At 45.3% G+C, this 22913-nt stretch overlaps 1 protein-coding gene across 3 annotated transcripts in view; it reads right to left on the reverse strand.

Annotated features, from left to right (window-relative positions):
* Positions 1-1453: 1453 nt before the first annotated feature.
* The window catches only part of LOC142488029 (uncharacterized), a 48245-nt gene continuing 26785 nt past the window's right edge, over positions 1454-22913 (reverse strand). For 2 of the 3 annotated variants that reach the window (XM_075588374.1, XM_075588375.1), the window contains 3 exons: positions 19504-19949; positions 18955-19068; positions 1454-4518 (listed from right to left, as the gene is read on the reverse strand). In XM_075588374.1, coding sequence (XP_075444489.1) covers positions 2834-4518; positions 18955-19068; positions 19504-19522 — 1818 coding nt within the window. In that variant the 5' untranslated portion in view covers positions 19523-19949 and the 3' untranslated portion in view covers positions 1454-2833. The remainder of the gene's footprint in view (positions 4519-18954; positions 19069-19503; positions 19950-22913) is intronic. The other variant, XM_075588376.1, reaches the window with a different exon arrangement.

A 22913-nucleotide genomic window follows, 5' to 3' on the forward strand; every position in this document is an offset into this window, starting at 1 on the left:
CTCTTACACAAAGATACGCCCTTTCCTCTGTTGCTCGACTGCTAAAACTTTGACACAGACCCTCATTCTCTCCCGTCTCGATTACTGTAACCTCCTGCTGTCTGGCCTCCCTGCCTCTCACCTGTCTCCCCTATAATCTATCCTAAATGCTGCTGCCAGAATCACTCTATTTTTTCCTAAATCTGTCTGTGTCTTCCCTGCTGAAATCCCTGTCCTGGCTTCCTATTAAATCCTGTATCACACACAATTCTCCTCCTCACTGTTAAAGCTTTACACTCTTCTGCTTCTCCTTACATCTCAGCCCTAATTTCACGCTATACACCATCCCAACTCTTGCGTTCTGCTCAAGGATGTCTTCTCTCTACCCATTTCGTCTCTAAAGCCCTCTCCTGCCTTAAACCTTTCTCACTGACTGCCCCACACCTCTGGAATGCCCTTCCCCACAGTATCCGACTAGCACCCTCTCTATCCACCTTTAAGACCCACCTGCTTAAGGAAGCATACGAGTAGCTCCATGGCTGATAATTTACAACTCATACATAAACCTTGGCCCCCTGCAGACACACTTACCAGAACGCCCTCCTACTGTCTCTGTACGTTCTTCCTACCAACCAATTAGATTGTAAGCTCTTTTGAGTAGGGACTCCTTTTCCTAAATGTTACTTTTGTGTCTAAAGCATTTCTTCCCATTATGTTTTATTTGTATTATTTGTTATTTATATGATTGTCACGTGTATTAGTGCTGTGAAGTCTATGTACACTTATGGCACTATGTAAATAAAGACATAGATACCTACACTGTGTAAACACTTGGGTGACAAGGTTTTCTTACTGAGAAACATTTTATACACTCTGCACATGGGAAAGGTTTCTCCCCTGTGTAAATGCTCTGGTGTCTGAGGAATGTCCTCCTATTACAGAATTGATTATGATGTAATCCCCTTTTATGAATTGTCTGGTGTGTGTTGAGGTGCCTCTCAGTGCTGAAATGTTTCCCAAATTCTGTACACATAAAAAGTTGCTCCCTTGTGTAAATCTGCTGGTTTAACAAGAGGTCCCACTTTGTATAAAATGGTTTACCCCACTCTGAACAAGCAAATTATTTCCCCTGTGTGAATCGTGTGGTGTGAGAGGTCATTCATCCAAGAAACGTTTTTCCTATACTCTGTCCATGTGAAAGGCCTCTCCCTGCATGAGTTTGTTGGTTTCTTAAGAGGTGAACCTTAACACTGAATTGTTTCCCACACTGAACAAGCAAATGGTTTCTCCACTGTAAATACTTGGGTGTGACACGAGGTCACACTTTGTACTGAATTGTTTCCAACACCCTGAACTAGGGTTAGACAATAACAAAAATACTTCCCACCATAAGAGTATTAAGTAATTTATTGTGATAACAATATTCAGTAATATATTAACACCCAATAGAAAGCAAAAAAGCAAAAGTCCTCAAAATATTCCAGGTCATTTATTGTGAAACATATTTCTTATACAAATGCATTTCATTTTTAATAAAATGTAAAAAAGCAAATATATTTTAGTATACAGGCATAGCCCGCATTAACGTACGCAATGGGACCGGAGCATGTATGTAAAGCGAAAATGTACTTAAAGTGAAGCACTACCTTTTTTCCACTTATTGATGCATGTACTGTACTGCAATCGTCATATACGTGCATAACTGATGTAAATAACACATTTGTAACAGCTCTATAGTCTCCCCGCTTGCGCACAGCTTCGGTACAGGTAGGGAGCCGGTATTGCTGTTCAGGACATGCTAACAGGCACATGCGTGAACTGCCGTTTGCCTATTGGGCGACATGTACTTACTCGCGAGTGTACTTAAAGTGAGTGTCCTTAAAGCGGGGTATGCCTGTATTTTAATTTTAAGTATAACAAAGGTGTCAATGAAAATGTTACACTAACTACACCCACACTAAAGCCCATTTCTTCACCATTTTATTTTTATTAATTTATAAAATGTGTTACCAGGAACTAATACATTGAGAGTTACCTCTCGTTTTCATGTATTTCCTGGGCACAGAGTTAAGATGACAAATAATACATGGTTACAAATACAGTTACATAAGTGAATAGGGTGTACATTATGTACAAGACATTGCATGCACAGTTAAAGATAATATATATTATAAGCGTGTGTAACAGTTACAGACCAGATTAAAATGTGAGAGCCTTAGTTTTGAAAGAACTTAAACTGGTGGTGGATGCGAGAGTCTCCGGTGGTTGTTCCAGTTTTGAGGTGCACGGTAAGAAAATTTACAATTACACCCTCGACCCCCTTTCTCCTGTACACATTAATAGGGCATGGGGAAGCGTGGGTTAATGGGCATGGGGAAGGAGGCGGTCAAGAGGCACGGGTGAGTGCCAAGAGAAATACGGGGGAGGAGAGAAAGGGGTTGAGTCATGGTGGAAGGGAAGGGGTAAGAGACATGGCAGAGGGGAAATGGTTAATATGGAGGGGTGAGATTACCAGCAGGAGGATTCCTTATAGCTGCAGCATGTGAAAGTCAAGGAGCTCCCAGACTCTATTCCACTCCACTGTCTCTACCAGACCCACACTCTGTCCTCTCTCTGACACGGTCCCCACCCCCATGCCTCTCTGCCAGACCCACCCCGACTCTGCAGCTGCTGATAGGAATGCCATGGTAAGAAGTAAGGCAAGTATTGCGTTACCCTCCATTTTTATTACTGCAGTATTACTATGCTACTGGTATATTGCCCAACCCTACTTTGAACAATCACATATTTTATCTCATGTATGAATCCTCATGTGTGTAATGAGGCTGATCCTCTGTGAAAAGCTTTCCCCACACTATGTACATGGAAATGGTTTCTCCCGTGTATGAATCCTGTGGTGGGTGAGGAGGTGGCTCATTTGAGAAAAGCTTTTCCCACACTCTGCACATGTGAATGGTTTCTCCCCTGTATGAATCCTCTCATGGTTGATGAGCTCTGTCTTCCGAGAAAAGCTTTTACTACACTCTGTACATATGAATGGTTTCTCTCCAGTATGAGTCATCTGGTGTCTGAGGAGGTTTTTCTTAATACGGAATTGTTTCCCACACTCTGTACATGTTAATGGTTTTTCTCCTGTATGAATCATCTGGTGTATGAGGAGACTGCTCTTAACTGTAAATTGTTTCCCACACTCTGTACATGTGAATGGTTTCTCCCCTGTATGAATCCGCTCATGGATGAGGAGTTCTTTCTTCACTGAAAAGCCTTTACTACACTCTGTACATGTGAATGGTTTCTCTCCAGTATGAATCATCTGGTGTATGAGGAGGGTACTCTTAATACTAAATTGTTTCCCACACTCCGTACATGTGAATGGTTTCTCCCCTGTATGAGTCATCTGGTGTATGAGGAGACGGCTCTTAACTGTGAATTGTTTCCCACACTCTGTACATGTGAATGGTTTCTCCCCTGTATGAATCCGCTCATGGATGAGGAGATCACTCTTCATAGAAAAGCTTTTACTACACTCTGTACATGTGAATGGTTTCTCTCCAGTATGAGTCATCTGGTGACTGAAGAGGTGGCTCTTAATACTAAATTGTTTCCCACACTCTGTACATGCGAATGGTTTCTCCCCTGTATGAGTCATCTGGTGTATGAGGAGACTGCTCTTAATACTAAATTGTTTCCCACACTCTGTACATGTGAATGGTTTTTCTCCGGTATGAGTAATCTGGTGTCTGCGAAGGTTTTTCTTAATACTGAATTGTTTCCCACACTCTGTACATGTGAATGGTTTCTCCCCTGTATGAGTCATCTGGTGACTGAGGAGGCTTTTCTTTAGTCTGAATTGTTTCCCACACTCTGTACATGTGAATGGTTTTTCTCCTGTATGAATCCGCTCATGGTTGAGGAGCTCCGCCTTTGTAGAAAAGCTTTTACTACACTCTGTACATGTGAATGGTTTCTCACCTGTATGAGTCATCTGGTGTCTGAGGAGGTTTTTCTTAATACGGAATTGTTTCCCACACTCTGTACATGTTAATGGCTTTTCTCCTGTATGAATCATCTGGTGTCTGAGGAGGGTCCTCTTATTACTTAACTCTTTCCCACACACTGTACAAGTAAATGGAGTCACTGCTGTCTGAATCTTCTGCTGTGAATGAAGTTTCCCTTTCAGTGAGAAACCGCTCCCACCATCTGTACATGTAAAGGTTTGCTCCCTAGTGGGGACACAAAGGTGTGTGAGCAGGTCCCTGTCCTGTGAGAAGCTTTTGCCACACTGACAACAGAGAAAAGGCTGAGCACCACGGCTTCTTCTTAAATCTCTCGCATACCTTTTGCTGGATCCATATTTAGAGTCAGAGACTGCTGTGTGCTGTACAAGGTCTGTAAATTCACCATCATGTGGCACTGATTCCTTGTATGTGTCCAAAATGTGGCAGGAATCATTGTTTTTTGGCAGTTCTGGGCTGCGAGGAGTCAGACAGCTTCTGGATGCATCAGAGCTCAAGTTCTGTTCCTCATTCAGGCCGATCTCTAACAGAAGTAAACAAAAAAAGACAGAACAAATGTTTTCAATCTGTAAATCAAATTACTGAATGCAAATTACAAATCCAAAACACTGAAGAACGTACTTCACCTATACTTAATTAACAAAATATTCTCTTTTTCAGGGATTTAAAATTGTGGCCCATGGACATCCAGTGGCCCCTAATGACTGTGGTGGTGGTCCCGAAGGCCTGAAATGTAGCAGCTCTCAGTGAAATCATTGATACATATATAACTTTTATTTATTACTGTATTCATTATTTAAGGATACATGTACATCCTCCAAATAATTAACACTGAAAATGTCCATGAGAAGTAAAGTTACGGAACTCCTGGTCTATCATATTAGTGCGTTAATAATATCAACTAAACCAGACAGCAACCTATAGTGTAAAGATACTGTAGATGCCCATGTGTGTATGTCTTTACATAACGCCCACAGTGTACTCAGCGCTTTACAGCAGAAACAATACAGTTCAGGGAATTATAATACAATAAGTGCAACAAACACAATCAGACAATAGGAATGGAAATCCCTGCCCTGGAGAGCTTACAATCTAAGTGATGCAGTGACTGCAATGCTCATGTAGTCTTCAAGACCCACATAAACTAAACTGCTCCATTTTGTGTCATATTGTGTCAGTCACAAATACTATTCATATAATTTCACAAGCAGATGAGCATTAGAGACAAGCTCTATATCTGTGCTCAAGAAAATCCTTCAAAATTGTATAATGTCCAATCCATATGAAAACAGGTAATGAACAACTGTGGGCTTGCTTGATAAATAGTCAAATGACACTCTGTTTTTTGGAGGAGGAAAATCAGAGTTACCTCTTACAGTGCATGTACTGTATACTGTGATGCCTCATCTTTAATAAACCTGCTTCTTTTTAACTGCTGATCCAGCCTCCGTCAGATTTTTGGATTCCTTTCATAGCAGTACACTGACTGCAAGCCCATTTTATGGACACAGCACTATAATTTCCCAAGCACGGGGCCTTGGTGTAATATTTGACTCCTCTCTTTCCTTCTCCTCTCACATTCAAAACAAAGAAAAAAGGAGCACTGCAGAAAAGAAGAACTGGAGGCAAAAGTAGAAAAAATAAAAGAGTTATTGAGACACAGCCTAAGTTACAAGAGAAACCTCCAACGCGTTTCTCGCCATGGGCACTTTATCATAGAGTGGTTCCTGAGTCTAGAGAGTGTCACGTTATAGGCACTCCCCGCCGGAAACACTGCCTATCTGTATCCCAGGTAAAAACGTCCCATGGGAACAAAACAGTCCGGGAAAAATGTAAACACGGAAAGAAGGCAGTATAACTGTGGGGGAGAAATCCAGCAAAAGGACACAATAAAGAATACAATTACAAAAAACATAAACTCATAAGGACAATAAAAATTCAATGAAAAAGCATAACATTTAAAAATGGATAGGATGTGATGAGAATAAAATTATCTTAGATTAAATTAACTGTAACACCAAATAATATAATATAATCACGTAATAATATACATATAATAAATGTAAACTCAACTACCAAAGCAAAGAACAATTTGAATCTTGATAAAGGGAATATACAGTTAGTTCCGGAAATAATTGGACACTGATACACGTTTTATTATTTTGGCTGTGTACGAAAATAAATCCAAGTTACAGTTAAATAATGAATATGGGCTTAAAGTGCAGTATATCAGCTATAATTAGAGGGTATTCACATCAAAATTGGAGGAAGGGTTTAGTAATTACATCTCTAATATGTAGCCCCCTCTTTTTCAAGGGACCAAAAGTAATTGGACAATTGACTCAAAAGCTGTTTCATAGACAGGTGTGGGTTATTCCTTCGTTATTTCTTCATCAATTAAGCAGGTAAAAGGTCTGGAGTTGATTCCAGGTGTGGCATTCACATTTGGAAGCTGTTGCTGTGAACCCACAACATGCGGTCAAAGGAGCTCTCAATGCAAGTGAAAAATGGCATCCTTAGGCTGCAAAAAAAAAAGAAAATCCATCAGAGAGATAGCAGGAACATTAGGAGTGGCCAAATCAACAATTTGGTACATTCTGAGAAAAGAAAGAACGCACTGATGAGCTCTGCAACACAAAAACGTCTGGACGTCCACGGAAGACAACAGTGGTGGATGATCGTAGGATCCTTTCCATAGTAAAGAAAAACCCCTTCACAACATCCAACCAAGTGAAGAACACTCTCCAGAAGGTAGATACAGTATACCATTATCCAAGTCTACCATAAAGAGAAGACTTAACAAGAGCAAATACAGAGGGTTCACCACAAGGTGCAAACCATTCATAAGCCTCAAGAATAGAAAGACCAGATTAGACTTTGCCAAAAAATATCTGAAAAATCCAGCACAATTCTGGAACAGCATTCTTTGGACAGATGAAACTAAGATCAATCAGTACCAGAATGATGGGAAGAAAAAAGTATGGAGAAGGCTTGGAACGGCTCATGATCCAAAGCATACCACATCATCTGTAAAACACGGTGGAGGCTGTGTGATGGCATGGGCATGCATGGCTTACAATGGCACTGGGTCACTAGTGTTTATTGATGATGTGACAGAAGACAGAAGCAGCCGGATTAATTCTGAAGTGTATAGGGATATATTGTCTGCTCAGATTCAGCCAAGGTGATTGGACGGTGCTTCACTTTACAGATGGACAATGACCCAAAACATACTGCAAAAGCAACCAGGAGTTTAAGGCAAAGAAGTGGAATATTCTGCAATGGCCAAGTCCATCACCTGATCTCAACCCGATCAAGCACGCATTTCACTTGCTGAAGATAAAACTTAACGCAGAAAGACCTACGAACAACTGAAGGTAGCTGCAGTAAAGGCCTGGCAAAGCGTCACAAAGGAGGAAACCCAGCGCTTGGTGATGTCCATGCGTTCCAGACTTCAAGCAGTCATTGTATGCAAAGGATTCTTGACAAAGTATTACAAATGAACATTTTATTTATGCTTTGTCCAATTACATTTGAGCCCCTGAAATAAGGGGACTGGGTATGAAAATGTTTGCAATTCCTAAACGTTTCATACGATATTTTTGTTCAACCCCTTGAATTAAAGCTGAAAGTCTGCACTTCTATTGCATCTCGGTTGTTTCATTTAAAATCCATTGTGGTGGCGTACAGAGCCAAAATTATGAAAATTGTGTCAGTGTCCAATTATTTCCGGACCTAACTGTACATAATGAATAAGATGTAAATAAATAAACCACACTGAGAAAATTGCCACATTAAGGAAACAATACTACTCATCAAATGTGACTAGAGAGAGACACATATGTATCTCAATGATAGAAACAAATGTATATGAAAAACACACAGTATTATATAACCTGAGAATGGGCAAAGGAATAATTGTAACGGATCGGGGGACTCGCACCTCCCAGCGTGTCCCCGTCACCCCATGTCCCACGGCGGTTAGCTGCTTCTCTTCCCTACGTCCCCACTCTTTTCCCTCCTCCTTTCTTACCCGTTCCTCCGCGGCGCGGTCTGCACGCCCAGACACGCGTTCGGGTCACGCGCGCGCATTCCAGATCGTTTGTTCCTATCCGTGGTACACGCGTCCCTCGGCGTCCCTCCTACACCCCAGCCCTTGCCTTACCTGGCTCCTCCGCTTCTCCTTCCCTTCCACCTCCACTGCCATTCATCTCCCCAGCGGTACGCCCCTCACGCCCTGCTACACGAGCGGTGCACGCGCATAACGAGCTTACAGAAGGCGCGCGCACCCGCTCTAGTTATCAGCTGTCCCCAAGCACTGGCTCCGCCCCTCGTCGGTTACAGGCCATTACCCTGGATTACTTCCCTGTCTCTTCCCCTGCTCTCACAGACCTATCCCTGCAAACACTCACTCAAACCTCTGCTCCACCCCTCACCCCTATTGGTCCTTCTTCCCATATAACCCCACTCTGTGCTTTCAGTCATTGCTCTGCATAGCTTTCCTGTAGCTTATGTGTGTGCAGTGTCTATACCCAGCTCCCTTGTCTGTTTCAGCTCTGGTTCCTGTCCCTGCCCCTGTTTGGATTCCCTTGGTTTGAACTCGAACTCTGCTTTGGATTTGACTAAGCTGCCTTCTCTTGCTCTTGAACCCTGGCTTACGGACATCACTACGCTGCTCTCTCCAACCCCTGAACTCTGGCTCTTGGACATTACCCTCCGACCTCTGGCACCCCGGACTCAGCAAGTATAACGTTAACCCTTACTCACCAGGCTCGGCAACGCTATTACCACACTCCGAGCACGCCCTCACTGCTGTGGGTGCGTGTTATACCCTTACCCACCTCAGTACTGGGGACTGGCCAGGTCTGCGGGCATACAGGTGTTACATTATTCAGAGCCCAACAAATGCAGACCCCCCTGAGGTGGGCCAAGGTGTTTCCATGGAACATTTGCAATTCCTAAGCAACCAACTTACCAATGTATCACAGCAACTTTCCAATTTATCTCTCCGGGAATCCCCAGTAGCATAGTCACCCCTGGCCCCTGAGTCTGTAAGCAATCCGGGACCACGTATACCACCTCCCAACCGGTATGATGGGGACCCTCTCGCTTGTCGAGGATTCTTGAATCAGTGCGAAGTCCAATTCGAGATGTCGCCGTTCCTCTTCCCTAATGGTCGTACCAAGGTGGCCTACATCTATGCCGTACTCACTGGCGACGCACTCGCTTGGGCTTCTCCCCTCTGGGAACACAAACCAGCCCTAACCCAAGATTATCCCAAATTCCGGCGTGAGTTCCAACTGGTTTTTGACACACCAGCGCGTAGGGAGACTGCTGCTTTTTCCTTGTTCCATCTGTCTCAGGCTGATAGGTCAGCTGCAAGATACGCGTTGGAGTTCCGCACCATTGCTGCAGAAACCCAGTGGAAAGATGAAGCTCTCGCCGCGGCATACTGGCACGGTTTGTCCGAAACTCTCAAGGATGACCTCGCAGACCACGCTCGGCCTTCTTCCCTTGAGGAACTCATTGCCCTCAGTATCCGGATGGATCAGCGCACTCAAGAACAACGCCACGAGCGTCACTGTTCCCGTTCTCTCTCATCTCTGCCTGTTTCTCCTAGGTCTCCTCCTTTGGCCTTCCCTGCGTTGGACGCCCCTGAACCGATGCAAATCGGTAGCCAACAGCTTCGGGTTGCTGAGAAAGCACGTCGTCGTGAGGAAGGTCTCTGCTATTATTGCGGTTCCCCAGAACACGGACTTACCCTGACCACAGCGAATGGTCTTCGATGTTTTCCACTCCCCTACTGTCCAGGTTATTCTGGGACTGCCGTGGCTCCAACTTCACAACCCGCGTATTGATTGGACCAATGTTTTGCCCATCCAATGGACTGCTACCTCAGAGAAGACGGGTACTCCTTCTGTTGCCGTGCTCGCTGGCCTCGACACCACCTCATCAAACCGCTCTGCTTTACCGAAGGTATACCATGAGTACTTTGATGTCTTCAATAAGACACAGGCTGAGGTGCTACCTCCCCATCGCTCTTATGATTGTCCCATTGATTAATTCCTGGAACCATACTCCCCAAGTCTAAGTCGTACCCCTTATCTGTACCCGAGACAGAGGCGATGACGTCATACATCCAGGAGAATCTTGAGAAAGGGTTCATCCGGAATTCTACCTCCCCCGCCGGGTCAGGCTTCTTCTTCGTGAAGAAAAAGGATGGCTCTTTCTTTAATTTCTTAACTCTTCGACCATCTACAAGGAGCCTCTATATTCTCCAAACTTGATTTAAGAGGAGCCTACAATCTTATTCGAATAAGAGACTGGGACGAATGGAAAACCGCGTTTAACACGCGTTCAGGACATTATGAGTATTTAGTGATGCCGTTCGGCCTTTGCAATGCCCCTGTTGTTTTCCAAGAATTCATGAATGATATCTTCTGGGACATTTTGGGAACGTTCGCCATCATATATTTGGACGACATCCTCATTTTCTCTAAAAACTTGGAGGAGCACAATTGCCATACCAAACTGATTCTCTCTCGGCTTCGTGCTAATCGCCTCTACGCAAAAATGGAGAAGTGTCTGTTCCACCAATCTTCCACAGCCTTCTTAGGCTACATAATCTCTGACAAAGGCTTTACCATGGATCCCGTGAAATTAAAGTCTGTACTCGACTGGCCGTTGCCGAATTCACTCAAGGCCGTGCAACGCTTCCTTGGCTTCGCTAATTACTATCGGAAATTCATCCGTAATTTCTCTACCATTGCTCTACCTATCACTGCCCTGACCAAGAAAGGTGCTGATCCGACTGTTTGGTCTCCTGAAGCCATCGAAGCCTTTGAGTTCCTCAAAAAAGCCTTCGTGTCTGCACCCATCCTTCGGCATCCGGATACTTCTCTTCCTTTTACTTTAGAAGTAGACGCCTCTGATGTGGGAGCTGGTGCAGTGCTTTCTCAGAGACCCACCCCACAGGAAAAACTCTATCCTTGGGGGTCTTTTCCAGGAAGTTCTCTTCAGCCAAGAGAAATTATGATGTCGGGAACTGTGAGCTTCTGGCCATCAAGTTGGCTCTCCAGGAATGGAGGCATCTCATCAAGGGTACCAAAGAGCCTGTAGCCATCCTCACCTATCACAAAAACTTATTGTACATTGAGGGGGCTCGTCGTTTGGGATCCCGTCAAGCTCGTTGGGCATTGTTCTTCTCTCGGTTCAATTATACTATTTCTTATATTTCCGGCACCAAAAATATCAAGGCCGATGCTCTCTCTCGCCAGTTCTCTACGGAGACGATTCTTCCCGCTAAATGTATTATTTCCGCCAATAACTTTGATATCTTGGACGAAATTAATAAAGCCCAGGTTCACATTCCCAGGAAATTTAGGGTGCCAGAAGGACGGTTGTACCCAGCCCCGCGATTTCGCCATAAAATACTTCTGTGGGGACATTCTTCTAGATCTGCTCGTCATCCAGGCTTCCAGAGGACAGTAGATCTTATCAAACGACCTTTTGGTGGCCTAAAATGAACAAGGACATTTTCGATTTCACCAGTGCTTGTCCAGTCTGTGCCCAGAGCAAGTCCGCCCGACACAAACCTTCTGGTCTCCTCATGCCTCTCCCTATTCCGGAACAACCTTGGAAGCATATCTCCATGGACTTTATTGTGGAACGCCCCAATTCTAAAGGAATGAATACGATCCTCATTATAATAGATAGGTTTTCCAAGCATTCCCACTTTATACCCCTCAAGGGTCTTCCTAATTCAGCTACTTTGGCCAACGTTTTTTCTAAGGAAATGTTTAGATTACACGGTGTACCTATTTCAATTGTTTCAGACAGAGGTACTCAATTCATTTCTACGTTTTGGCGAGCTTTTTCTCAGAGACTTGGTATTTCCCTTCTATTTTCCTCGGGTTATCACCCACAGACCAATGGTCAGACGGAGAGAATGAATCAGACTCTGGAACAGTATCTCAGATGCTTCGTGTCTGAATCTCAAGACAATTAGTGGATCTATTACCCTGGGCTGAGTTTGCTATTAACTCCTTAAAAAACGAGTCCACGCAAGAGTCGCCTTTTTTCATTAACTTTGGATTCCATCCCAGCAGTCTTCCCCTCTCCTCCCTCCCCTCTGGTGTTCCCCCAGGCGGATTCTCACATTTCCAGTCTTCAAAACTTTGGAGAAAGATCCTAAAAACCTTGCAAGGTCCGTTCAAAGACAAAAGACGCAAGCAGATCGGCGACGTCAAGTGGGTCCAGTGTTCAAACCCGGAGACAGAGTTTGGTTATCTTCTAAGAATATCAGGCTCAAGACTCCTTCCCAGAAACTGGCCCCAAGATTCTTGGGCCCTTTCAAGGTCCTCGAGAGGATCAACCCGGTCGCATACCGACTTGCACTTCCTCCTACCATGAAGATTCCCTCAGTATTCCATTACTTAAGCCTGTGATCCAAAATGCCCATTTTCCAGACCGCCCTCAGAGACCCAACCCTGTCGTCATTCAAGGACAACAAGAATTCGAAGTCCAAGCCATACTCGATTCTCGTTGGTCCAGGGGCAGACTTCAGTTCCTTGTGTACTGGAGAGGATACGGCCCGGAGGAACGCTTCTGGATACCATCTCATCACATTCATGCCCCAACGCTCCTCAGACAGTTCCGTCGGAAGTTTCCTCATAAACCTTGGGAGGATCGTCCGGAGTCCCCTCAAGGGGGGATACTGTAACGGATCGGGGGACTCGTGCTTCCCAGCGTGTCCCCGTCACCTACCTGCTCCTCTTCCCTACGTCCCCACTCTTTTCCCTCCTCCTCTCTTACTGTTCCTCCGCGGTGCAGTCTGTACGCCCAGACACGCGTTCGGGTCACGATCTGGAACGCGCGCGCCCAGTGTGGGAGCCGCGCGCGTTCCTATCCGTGGACATGCGTCCCTCGGTGTGCCTCCTACACCCCAGCCCTTGCCTTACCTTGCTCCTCCTTCCCTTCCACCTCCACTGCCAAGCATCTCCCCAGCGGTACGCCCCTCACGCTCTGCTACACGCGCATAACGAGTTTACGGACAGTAAAAATTAAATGAAAAAGCATCAAATTTAAAAATGGATAGAATGTGGAGAGAATAAAATTATCTTAGATTAAATTAACAGTAACACCAAATAATATAATCATGTAATAATATATATAATAAATGTAAACTCAACTACCAAGGCAAAGAACAATTTGAATCTTGATAAGGGGAATATACATAATGAATAAAATGTAAATAAATAAACCACACTGAGGAAATTGCCACAGTAAGGATGCAATACTACTCATCAAATGTGACTATAGAGACACACATATGTATCTCAATGATAGAAACAAATGTACATGAAAAAGACACAGTATTATATAACCTGAGAATGGGCAAAGGAATAATATAGCTTAGAGAAAATGTTTTAGGTCCCATTCTGTATTAATCCCAAAAGGGGATAGAGTATTAAGTGAGTGGATCCAAAAAATCTCACGCTGATAAAGCTGTTTAATTCTGTCACCCCCTCGTGCAGTGACAGGTATAGATTCAATCCCCACGTGTAGGAACTGGTATAGATTCAATCGCTGAAAAATGAAAGGTGGACAAGTTTCCCAATGTACAATTTGTAAAATGTTTGGAAAGTGGGAGCATCTGATCTAGTTTTTTAATAGAACGAATGTGCTCCATAATTCTGACCTTCACTGGTCTGATTGTCCGCCCAACGAATCCTCGACCACAACCGCAGGTTAAGTAATAAATCACAAAATTACAATGAATAAAAACTGGAATTGTGTGTGTTTTCTTACTGTGTACAATATTGTTGCAGGGTACATGCAACTACACATGCGGGTTTCTTGACAAGGCTTATTTATTTAGCCTTGCAAAATATACAGCACACAAAACAAAAATAGCTTTTCATCAGCAACAAAAACAGTTTCTCTTTAGCAGACAGTGTACAGTGGCGACACACTTTATCCTTAGTAGGCTAGAGCCGCAAGCCGGGAGGTTTTTTCCCTCGGCGAGCCGCACGTCATCGATGCGCGGTCACGCTTCATCGGGAGCTCCCCGAGGGAGCCCTGGGTTGCTCTATTGTGGGGGATGGCTGTGGGGGGCTCCGGAGAGGGGAGGGGGGTGCCTCGATCGGAGGACCGATCCTCCGAGGCTCCGGTGCACGTGCGAGACATCTCGGCGCGCGCCCGGTATCTGTTGCGGCCGAGACCGGGTAAAGGTAAGAATAAACTCGGCCGCGACAGTATATGGCAGTTGCCCTTTTCCATGCAGGGGACAGACAGTTCACAATTCATCTACATTTCTAATCAGACCTTGTATCAGGAAATCTCTCAGCAGCTTACTCCTCTCTCCTCAACCGACCGCCTCCATGTGTTTACAGCTTGGTTTTTAACACACCTTGATTAGGCAGCTGGGATCCAACTAATTGTCCTGAGGTTCCCAGCTGAAGTTAACCTAGTCAGTGCTGCACTGCAGACTAGACATAGGTTTTCCAGGCGTATAACTGGTGGCTTTTGTTTACCCTGTCACAAATATCAATAGATTTGATAGGATTGGCATAGCAACAAATACAACACTTACCATATTTAAAAAAAAAACGTGTATTAAATTTGATTCATGAACACTGTCTGACCTGGAGCTAAATAAACTAGGCGAAAGATAGTTTGCCAAGGATTTAGCCTTTCTAAATGCAAATGTTGGTCCTTGTTCAATTGGCTCTAAAATCATCCTCCAAGGTGAGCACTTCCCAATGTTTCTGGATGATTGAGCGGATTTGATCTATGCCGTGTAATAAACAGCGGATTGGACCCTTCGGGAGTGCCCTGGTCTCTCCTTGATTTAAACCCCCTGCCTAGAACCAGTCGAACCATAAGACAGTAACTCAGCATGAGTACAGAGTTTGGCATTCATGTAAGCCTCCTCTGTAACCCCTGTTCTGTAGCCCCTGACAGAAAATCTGTTTGCCAATTCGGTGGCCTGTTGATCAAAAGAATCCTCAATAGAGCAAAGCCGCCTTAGGCAGAGGAATTGCCCCTTGGGTATACCACGGATGAATGACCTGGGGTGATTGCTATCCGCTTTAATATATTGGAAAGGTGGGAACGCATCCTAGTACTTTTTTCTGGCTTTGCCAGCACTGGACGTAGTGCTCCGTTTTTCTCTCTTCCTCGTTCGCTATCCGCTTTAAGAAAGGTATTCCTGGAATTTTGTTTTCTATAAATGTCAGTCTGTATTTCTCCTGTAATGTCAATAAATAAAGTGATATCTAAATAATTAATATGGTGTTCATAAGTAAAGTTAAGATTCAACATATTGGAATTAAGAATATTAATGAAAGTGTCCAGTGAATGTGAATCCCCTTCCCAAATTATAATCAGGTCATCAATATAACGCTTGTAAAAAAATAATATGATGCCGAAAAGGATTAGAATCACCAAAAATAAATGTAGATTCCCAGAGACCCATAAAAAGATTAGCATACGACCGGGCAAAGGAGGTACCCATAGCCGTAACCCGTGTCTGCAAGTAAAACTGTGACTCAAATAACAAATAATTGTGAGTCAATAAAAATGTGATGAAATTTAAAAGAAAAGTGCAAAGTGAAATAGATAATGAGGAGGACTGAAGGAAAAATTGAGTAGCCTTAATACCCTGGTCATGATCAATGATGGAGTATAACGACATAACGTCCATCGTAACCCATCTATAGTTCTTATGCCATTTAAAAGCTTTTATAGCACATAACAGACCTGGAGAGTCTCTCAAAAGGATGGTAAATGTTTAACTATCGGTTGTAACAAACCATCAACATATCGCGACAAACCATGTCCCAAAGATCCAATGCTAGCCACAATGGGCCGCCTTACTCTTTAATCTCCAGCACAACCACTGGGAAACCTGGCAACAAGAAAAGGAAAATCCATCATGTAAAGCTGGGAGTGGGGGCGCTTCTTGTGATTTCACCTCCTCTGATATTGGTATAATATAATACCTCTTGTAAAGAAATGTATTACTAGCCCTTATGGTAGAAAATGACAAAGAGTTGGAGATATATTATCTTCTTACCTGCTGATGGTCATTTGATAGAAAATGAAAAAGACTCCAAGGAGGAGGTGATGACAAAAAATGTGCTAAATAATCTTAACTTAATAAAGTGAAAAATGTGATTAATATCCTGGGATATTAGCCTGATGACGGCCCCCCCAAGAACTGCTCCCCTCTGCACAGGACCAGCGTGCTAAGGGTTAACATGTGCTTGTTCTTTGTTGAATCCGCAACCCCACCCACTGGAATGTTAATGAGCCAAGGGGACAAAGAAAAGATCTTTTTGTTCACAGACGCACCAGATTCAACCTCACCCACCCAGCGTACATCTGCGTTGCTCCAAAGGCGCACAGCCTTTGGCGCAGCCAAAGGGCAGCCAAAGGGCGTGAGCCGTTTGCTGATGTTAGTTGATGTTAAAGTGATGTTAAAGGTGCTCTATTTCTATCTGAAACACATAAGCCCTTTATCCCCTGTACCCAATTTTCCAACTTTATTTGTCCATGAAATGTCTGTCAATTCCCTGTATAACCCTGTTCTTTTATCGTAACCATGTATTTTTTATAACTCTGTGCCCAGGACATACTTGAAAATGAGAGGTATCTCTCAATGTATTACTTCCTGGTAAAATATTTTTATAAATAAATAAAAAAATAAAAATAATCTTAACTTAATAAAGTGAAAAACGTGATAAATACTGTGACATACTGTAGTCCCAGGATTTTAGGTCAGAAAGTGCAGGAATAGTGCAAAAGGATCCATTCCACAGCTTCACATTTACTCAGGCTGGTGGATAGAAAGTCCAGGCCACAGTTTACAATGGGTCTAGTTCTCCCTCAACTGCTCTCCTAATTACAGAAACAGGTATACAGTATATGGCAGCTAGCCGTGCTGCTTCATTCTCTCTTCTAGAGCCTGGAGGCTGGGGGCACGCTGCTCCCCTGTATCCAGTTCGGGGAAAACTCCCCCATCATCACTTTCACTGTCCAGAAGAATTGCCTGGACTCTTGGGACGCTGTCCCCATCTATCAGTTAAGCTATGTCTAAAGACTGGATATTATTGTGTATCTAGTGACCCTAAATCAGAGGGTATTGTTTAAGCTGGGGAACCAGGTTAGTTGGCCCAGCAACCGTTAGAGAGGCTGATACTACTGTATAGTTAGATCCCTAAAAAGGATAGGTGTTACTTTTATGGTTTCTTTTGTTTCTTAAAGTGACTGTGTTTGAAATGTTTAGTGTCACTTTTTATTATTTAATTATAAAACATTTTACCAGGAAGTAATACATTGAGAGTTACCCCTCATTTTCAAGTATGTCCTGGGCATAGAGTTAAGACACTGATATGAGTAAACCGCTGAAGGTTAATAGCTGAATGCCTCCAACACGTATCTATTGAATCTGTAGTCCCCTACTGGGACGAAATAAAACAGGCAGAAGTCTGAGTTATGCACTATACTGCTACCTCTTATTCTTGTGTTTTTTCTAAATAAACCCTAGAAGACTGTGTCGGTAAGAGCCCAGACAGACGTCAGCGCTACGCAAGGGTGGCGTTTGTCACTTATGGTGGAGAATGTGGGTCGACACTAAAAAGTCTGTGGGTTTGCAAATAAATGCGGGGATTTAAAATGGCTGCCCAGCCGAAGTAAAATACAGACTGTGAGAAACGTCTGTCTTACTGTGTATGACCAACAGTTCTGCATACAGCATACACAGGGAAAATTTTGAAAAGTATTGATGCAATAGCACCTCCAGAGGTCAGAGTGAAGAATACACCTGAAAGTGCAAAAATGGAGGGGAAAAACGTGTTTAATGTGTCACGTGTCTGACCACACAAAGTGGTGTCCTTTCAGGAATGAGCATCTGAGTACCAGTGTGTCCCCACAGAGCAGTATGAGAGAGAGCACGAGAAGGTCCAGAAACTGAAGCAAGAGCTAGAGGAGCAGAGACACTGCTCTATCCCCAACAGTGAGGATGACCAGGAGAAAGAAACCTGGGAAAGGAAAGCTGATGGGGACCCTAGCAACGGGATTTGCAGAGGCCCTAGACATTATGAAGGCAGAGTTCCTAAACGTAATGAGGGATGCGTTCATGCACACTGAGCCAGCGCCAGGAAGAGATATAGGCTCTGAGAGCAGAATTGCGAGATTTACAAAGGAACAGGATTCTCTCACAAGTGGACTAAACATATTGAAAAGGGAGATAAGCATTAAAATTATTCAGAAGCACTGCAAATCTCTTATCCAACGAAGAATGGAAAGAGAAAATTATCGGCGTACACACGCCGCAACTATCGTCCTACAGGCTCCCTACAGAGGGATGAAAACTCGTCAGTTTAATCATTTAGTTCTCCCTCACCTGCTATTCTAATTAAGGAACAGGTATTTATGGCAGCTAGGTTTGCTGCTTCATTTTGTCTCTTAGAGCCTGGAGGCTGGGGGCCCGCTGCTCCCCTGTATCCAGTTCGGGGAGGACGCTCCCATCATGAATTACACTGTCCGGAAGAATTGCCTGGACTCATGGGACGCTGTCCCGCATCTATCAGTTAAGCTATGTCTAAAAACTGTTGCTATTATTGTGTATCTAATGACCCTAAATGAGAGGGGGTTGTTTAAGCTGGGGAACCAGGTTAGTTAGGGAAGGGTCCCTTGAATTTGTTGTCCCAAATGTGTTTTATCGCATCTATTGATGGTCAGATGCCCATAACTCTGCATTTCCAACTTTTATAAAACTTTGAGAGCCATATTGCACTTCTAACTCTGCTGCATGTGGCTTGTCCCAGAACACCCAGCAGGCCTGGGGACTTCCTATGAGAGGCAATGAACCATGAATATTCACTAAATGTGACCATGCGCCTTGTAACAAGATAACACCCCTTTGTGCAGACAAACGGGAAAAGGTACTCACCAGAGACAGGAAATGGAACAGTTTCACTCTTTATTGGGGTCAGATGTTCCTCGGCGTTCGGTTCTTCTTTCTCTGACTTAATCTCTAACCTCTCCGGTACAACCACTGGGGAAACTGGCAATAAGAAAAGGGAAATCCATCATGTAAAGCTGGGAGTGGGGGCGCTTCTAGTATTATCAGTATACAGAAATACGCTGATTCCTATGGGGGAGGGGTGAAGTGATTGATTTTACTTTGCTATTAACCCTTTGAGTGCTGAAGACGTTTTTATCCCCGAGTGCTGAAAACATTTCGGAGCTACAAATGTTCAAACCTCAATAACAATAATATCCTCAATATAACCTTAGACAAATACATTTTTTTTATTAGAAATGTATTACTAGCCCTTCTGGCAGAAAATGACAGAGGTGAAGATATATTATCTTCTTACCTGCTGTTGGTTCTATAAGAAAACCAGATTAGTTTGGGTGTTTGACTCACATAACTGCCAAATAACCAGATATTCCCCCTTGCATATTTCAAAGACACTAAAATATCTCCTCTACTCACGTAACAAGCGTGGATCCATGCTGGGAGAGGGCAGCGCTGCTCTGGAGGTGCTGGCAGTGGGCAGTGCTGCTCTAGAGGTGCTGGCACTGCTAGCAGTGGGTAGTGCTGCTCTGGATGTGCTGGCAGTGGGCAGTGCTGCTCTAGAGGTGCTGGCACTGCTAGCAGTGGGCAGTGCTGCTCTGGATGTGCTGGCAGTGGGCAGTGGTCCTCTGGAGGTGCTGGCAGTGGGCAGTGCTGCTCTGGAGGTGCTGGCAGTGGGCAGTGCTGCTCTGGAGGTGCTGGCAGTGGGCAGTGGTCCTCTGGAGGTGCTGGCAGTGGGCAGCGCTGCTCTGGAGGTGCTGGCAGTGGGCAGTGCTGCTCTGGGAGGTGCTGGCAGTGGGCAGTGCTGCTCTGGAGGTGCTGACCGGAGGTTACTTAATCTATATGTGTTGAGTTTTAGAATGTGCCTGTATATAAAACAGAATTGTCATTTGTGTTTGCGCCGTGATGTGTTCGAATAACGGCCGCTGCATCAGTAGTAACATACTGTACTGTTCCATAGTATGAATAAAAAGCAGATCCAGTACATGAGTGAGAGTTTGATAAATGCTCCCGATACTCTCTCAGGTCCAGCAGTTCTGCTCCATACTGACACAGTCTCACTTTCCTATTTCATACGATGAGAAGTGGGTAATGCAGAGGAACCAGTGCAGTAACTTCCCCTCACCTTACCCCACCATAATAAATAGGGGGGTTTGATCCCTCACACCCTCATTAATTTGTTCCTCGATCACCTCCAGTTTCTCACATTCAGCACATTTGTACCTGGCAGGACATTCTTATATAAAGGAATGCCTGGGGAAACACTGACATTTTACTCACTGATTATTTATTTTACAATAAGAAAGGCTTTGAGAGTGTAAATAATATATATATATATATATATATATATATATATATATATATATATATACACAGTGTTCGACAATTAATTATAACCACACGCCCGTGGCGAGTGGATTTAGGCCGCTGGCGAGGCGTGCTGCGGCTCTATTAATTCCCCCGCTCGCGCCAAAATTTTCAAATTTAAATAAATAAATAATCCTTCTCCCTGATTGGTCTGACGGGGGACGGGGGAAGAGGGCCGGCTGGCAGCTCTGGGTCAGCCTCTCTATCCCTCTGCCAGCTCTGGGTCAGCCTCTCTCTCCTCCCCTCTCTGCCCTCTGCCCCCTGCCAGGGGCGGGAGGAGCAAGGGAAGCGCTTCCCCTCCGTCCCACGCTCCTGTGGAACCTGCGCGGGCAGGGTAATGGGAGCGGTGAAGCAGGCTGACAGCTCGGACTTCCGTCCCCATGGATGCAGCCGGGGAGTGCGCGTGCACGCACAAGCAAAATTGGCTGCTGGATCCAGCGCGTCACCGTCCGGCCACGTTTCCCATCGGGGAGTTGGTGTGGCCGTGCGGATGTCAATTTCCCCCGATGTCCCCCACATGCACTCCATTTCCCCCGCAGGCCCCCCAATGTCTCCCGATGTCCCCCGCAGGCCCCCACATGCACTCCATTTCCCCCGCAGGCCCCCCAATGTCGCCCGATGTCCCCCGCAGGCCCCCACCTGCACTCCATTTCCCCCGCAGGTCCGCAATGTCACCCGATGTCCCCCCAATGTCACCCGCAGACCTCGATGTCGCCCGCAGGCCCCAGATACCTGCATACCTCTGGTGAGTGGGACTCCCGGCTCCGTTTCTTGTTGTGTGTGTGTGTGTGAGAGAGGGTGTGTGTGTGTGAGAGGGTGTGTGTGTAAGAGAGGGTGAGGGTGTATGTGTGAGTGAGAGGGTGTGTGTGTGTGTGTGTGTGTGTGTGAGTGAGAGGGTGTGTGTGTGAGGGTGTGAGAGGGTGTGTGTGAGTGAGAGGGTGTGTGTGAGTGAGGGTGTGTGAGTGAGAGGGTGTGTGAGTGAGAGGGTGTGTGAGTAAGAGGGTGTGTGAGTAAGAGGGTGTGTGAGTGAGTGGGTGTGTGAGTGAGAGGGTGTGTGAGTGAGTGGGTGTGTGAGTGAGTGGGTGTGTGAGTGAGTGACAGGGTGTGTGAGTGAGTGACAGGGTGTGTGAGTGAGTGAGAGTAAGTGTGTGTGTCAGTGTGTGTTTGTGTCAGTGTGAGTGTGTGTGTCAGTGTGAGTGTGTGTGTCAGTGTGAGTGTGTGTGTGTGTCAGTGTGTGTGTGTGTGTCAGTGTGTGTGTCAGAGTGTGTGTGTGTGTGTGTGTGTGTGTGTGTCAGAGTGTGTGTGTGTCAGTGTGTGTGCGTCAGTGTGTGTGTGTCTGTCTGTCAGTCAGTGTGTGTCAGTGTGTGTGTGTGTGAGAGAGCGTGTATGTGTGTGTGAGGGTGTAGGATGACTGACTGGGTGACTATCTCGCTCTGTATCGCTCTCTCTCTCTCTCTGTCGCTCTCTCTCTCTGTGTGTGTGTCACTCTCTCTCTCTCTCTGTGTCGCTCTCTCTCTCTCTGTGTGTCGCTCTCTCTCTCTGTGTGTGTCGCTCTCTCTCTCTCTGTGTGTGTGTGTCGCTCTCTCTCTCTGTGTCGCTCTCTCTCTCTCTCTCTCTGTGTGTCGCTATCTTTCTCGCTCTCTCTCTGTGTGTGTCGCTCTCTCTCTGTGTGTGTCGCTCTCTCTCTGTGTGTGTCGCTCTCTCTCTGTGTGTCGCTCTCTCTCTGTGTGTGTCGCTCTCTCTCTCTGTGTGTCGCTCTCTCTCTCTGTGTGTCGCTCTCTCTCTCTGTGTGTCGCTCTCTCTCTCTGTGTGTCGCTCTCTCTCTCTCTGTGTGTCGCTCTCTCTCTCTGTGTCGCTCTCTCTCTCTCTGTGTCGCTCTCTCTCTCTGTGTGTCGCTCTCTCTCTCTGTGTGTCGCTCTCTCTCTGTGTGTGTCGCTCTCTCTCTCTGTGTGTGTCGCTCTCTCTGTGTGTGTCGCTCTCTCTGTGTGTGTCGCTCTCTCTGTGTGTGTCGCTCTCTCTCTCTCTCTGTGTGTGTCGCTCTCTCTCTCTCTCTGTGTGTGTCGCTCTCTCTCTCTGTGTCGCTCTCTCTCTCTCTCTCTGTGTCGCTCTCTCTCTCTCTCTGTGTGTCGCTATCTTTCTCGCTCTCTCTCTGTGTGTGTCGCTCTCTGTGTGTCGCTCTCTCTGTGTGTGTCGCTCTCTCTCTGTGTGTGTCGCTCTCTCTCTGTGTGTCGCTCTCTCTCTCTCTGTGTGTGTCGCTCTCTCTCTCTGTGTGTCGCTCTCTCTCTCTCTGTGTGTCGCTCTCTCTCTCTGTGTGTCGCTCTCTCTCTCTCTGTGACGCTCTCTCTCTCTGTGTGTCGCTCTCTCTCTGTGTGTGTCGCTCTCTCTCTCTGTGTGTGTCGCCCTCTCTCTCTGTGTGTGTCGCTCTCTCTGTGTGTGTCGCTCTCTCTGTGTGTGTCGCTCTC

This window comes from Ascaphus truei, chromosome 2, assembly GCF_040206685.1.
Source record: "Ascaphus truei isolate aAscTru1 chromosome 2, aAscTru1.hap1, whole genome shotgun sequence".
Lineage (NCBI taxonomy): Eukaryota > Metazoa > Chordata > Amphibia > Anura > Ascaphidae > Ascaphus > Ascaphus truei.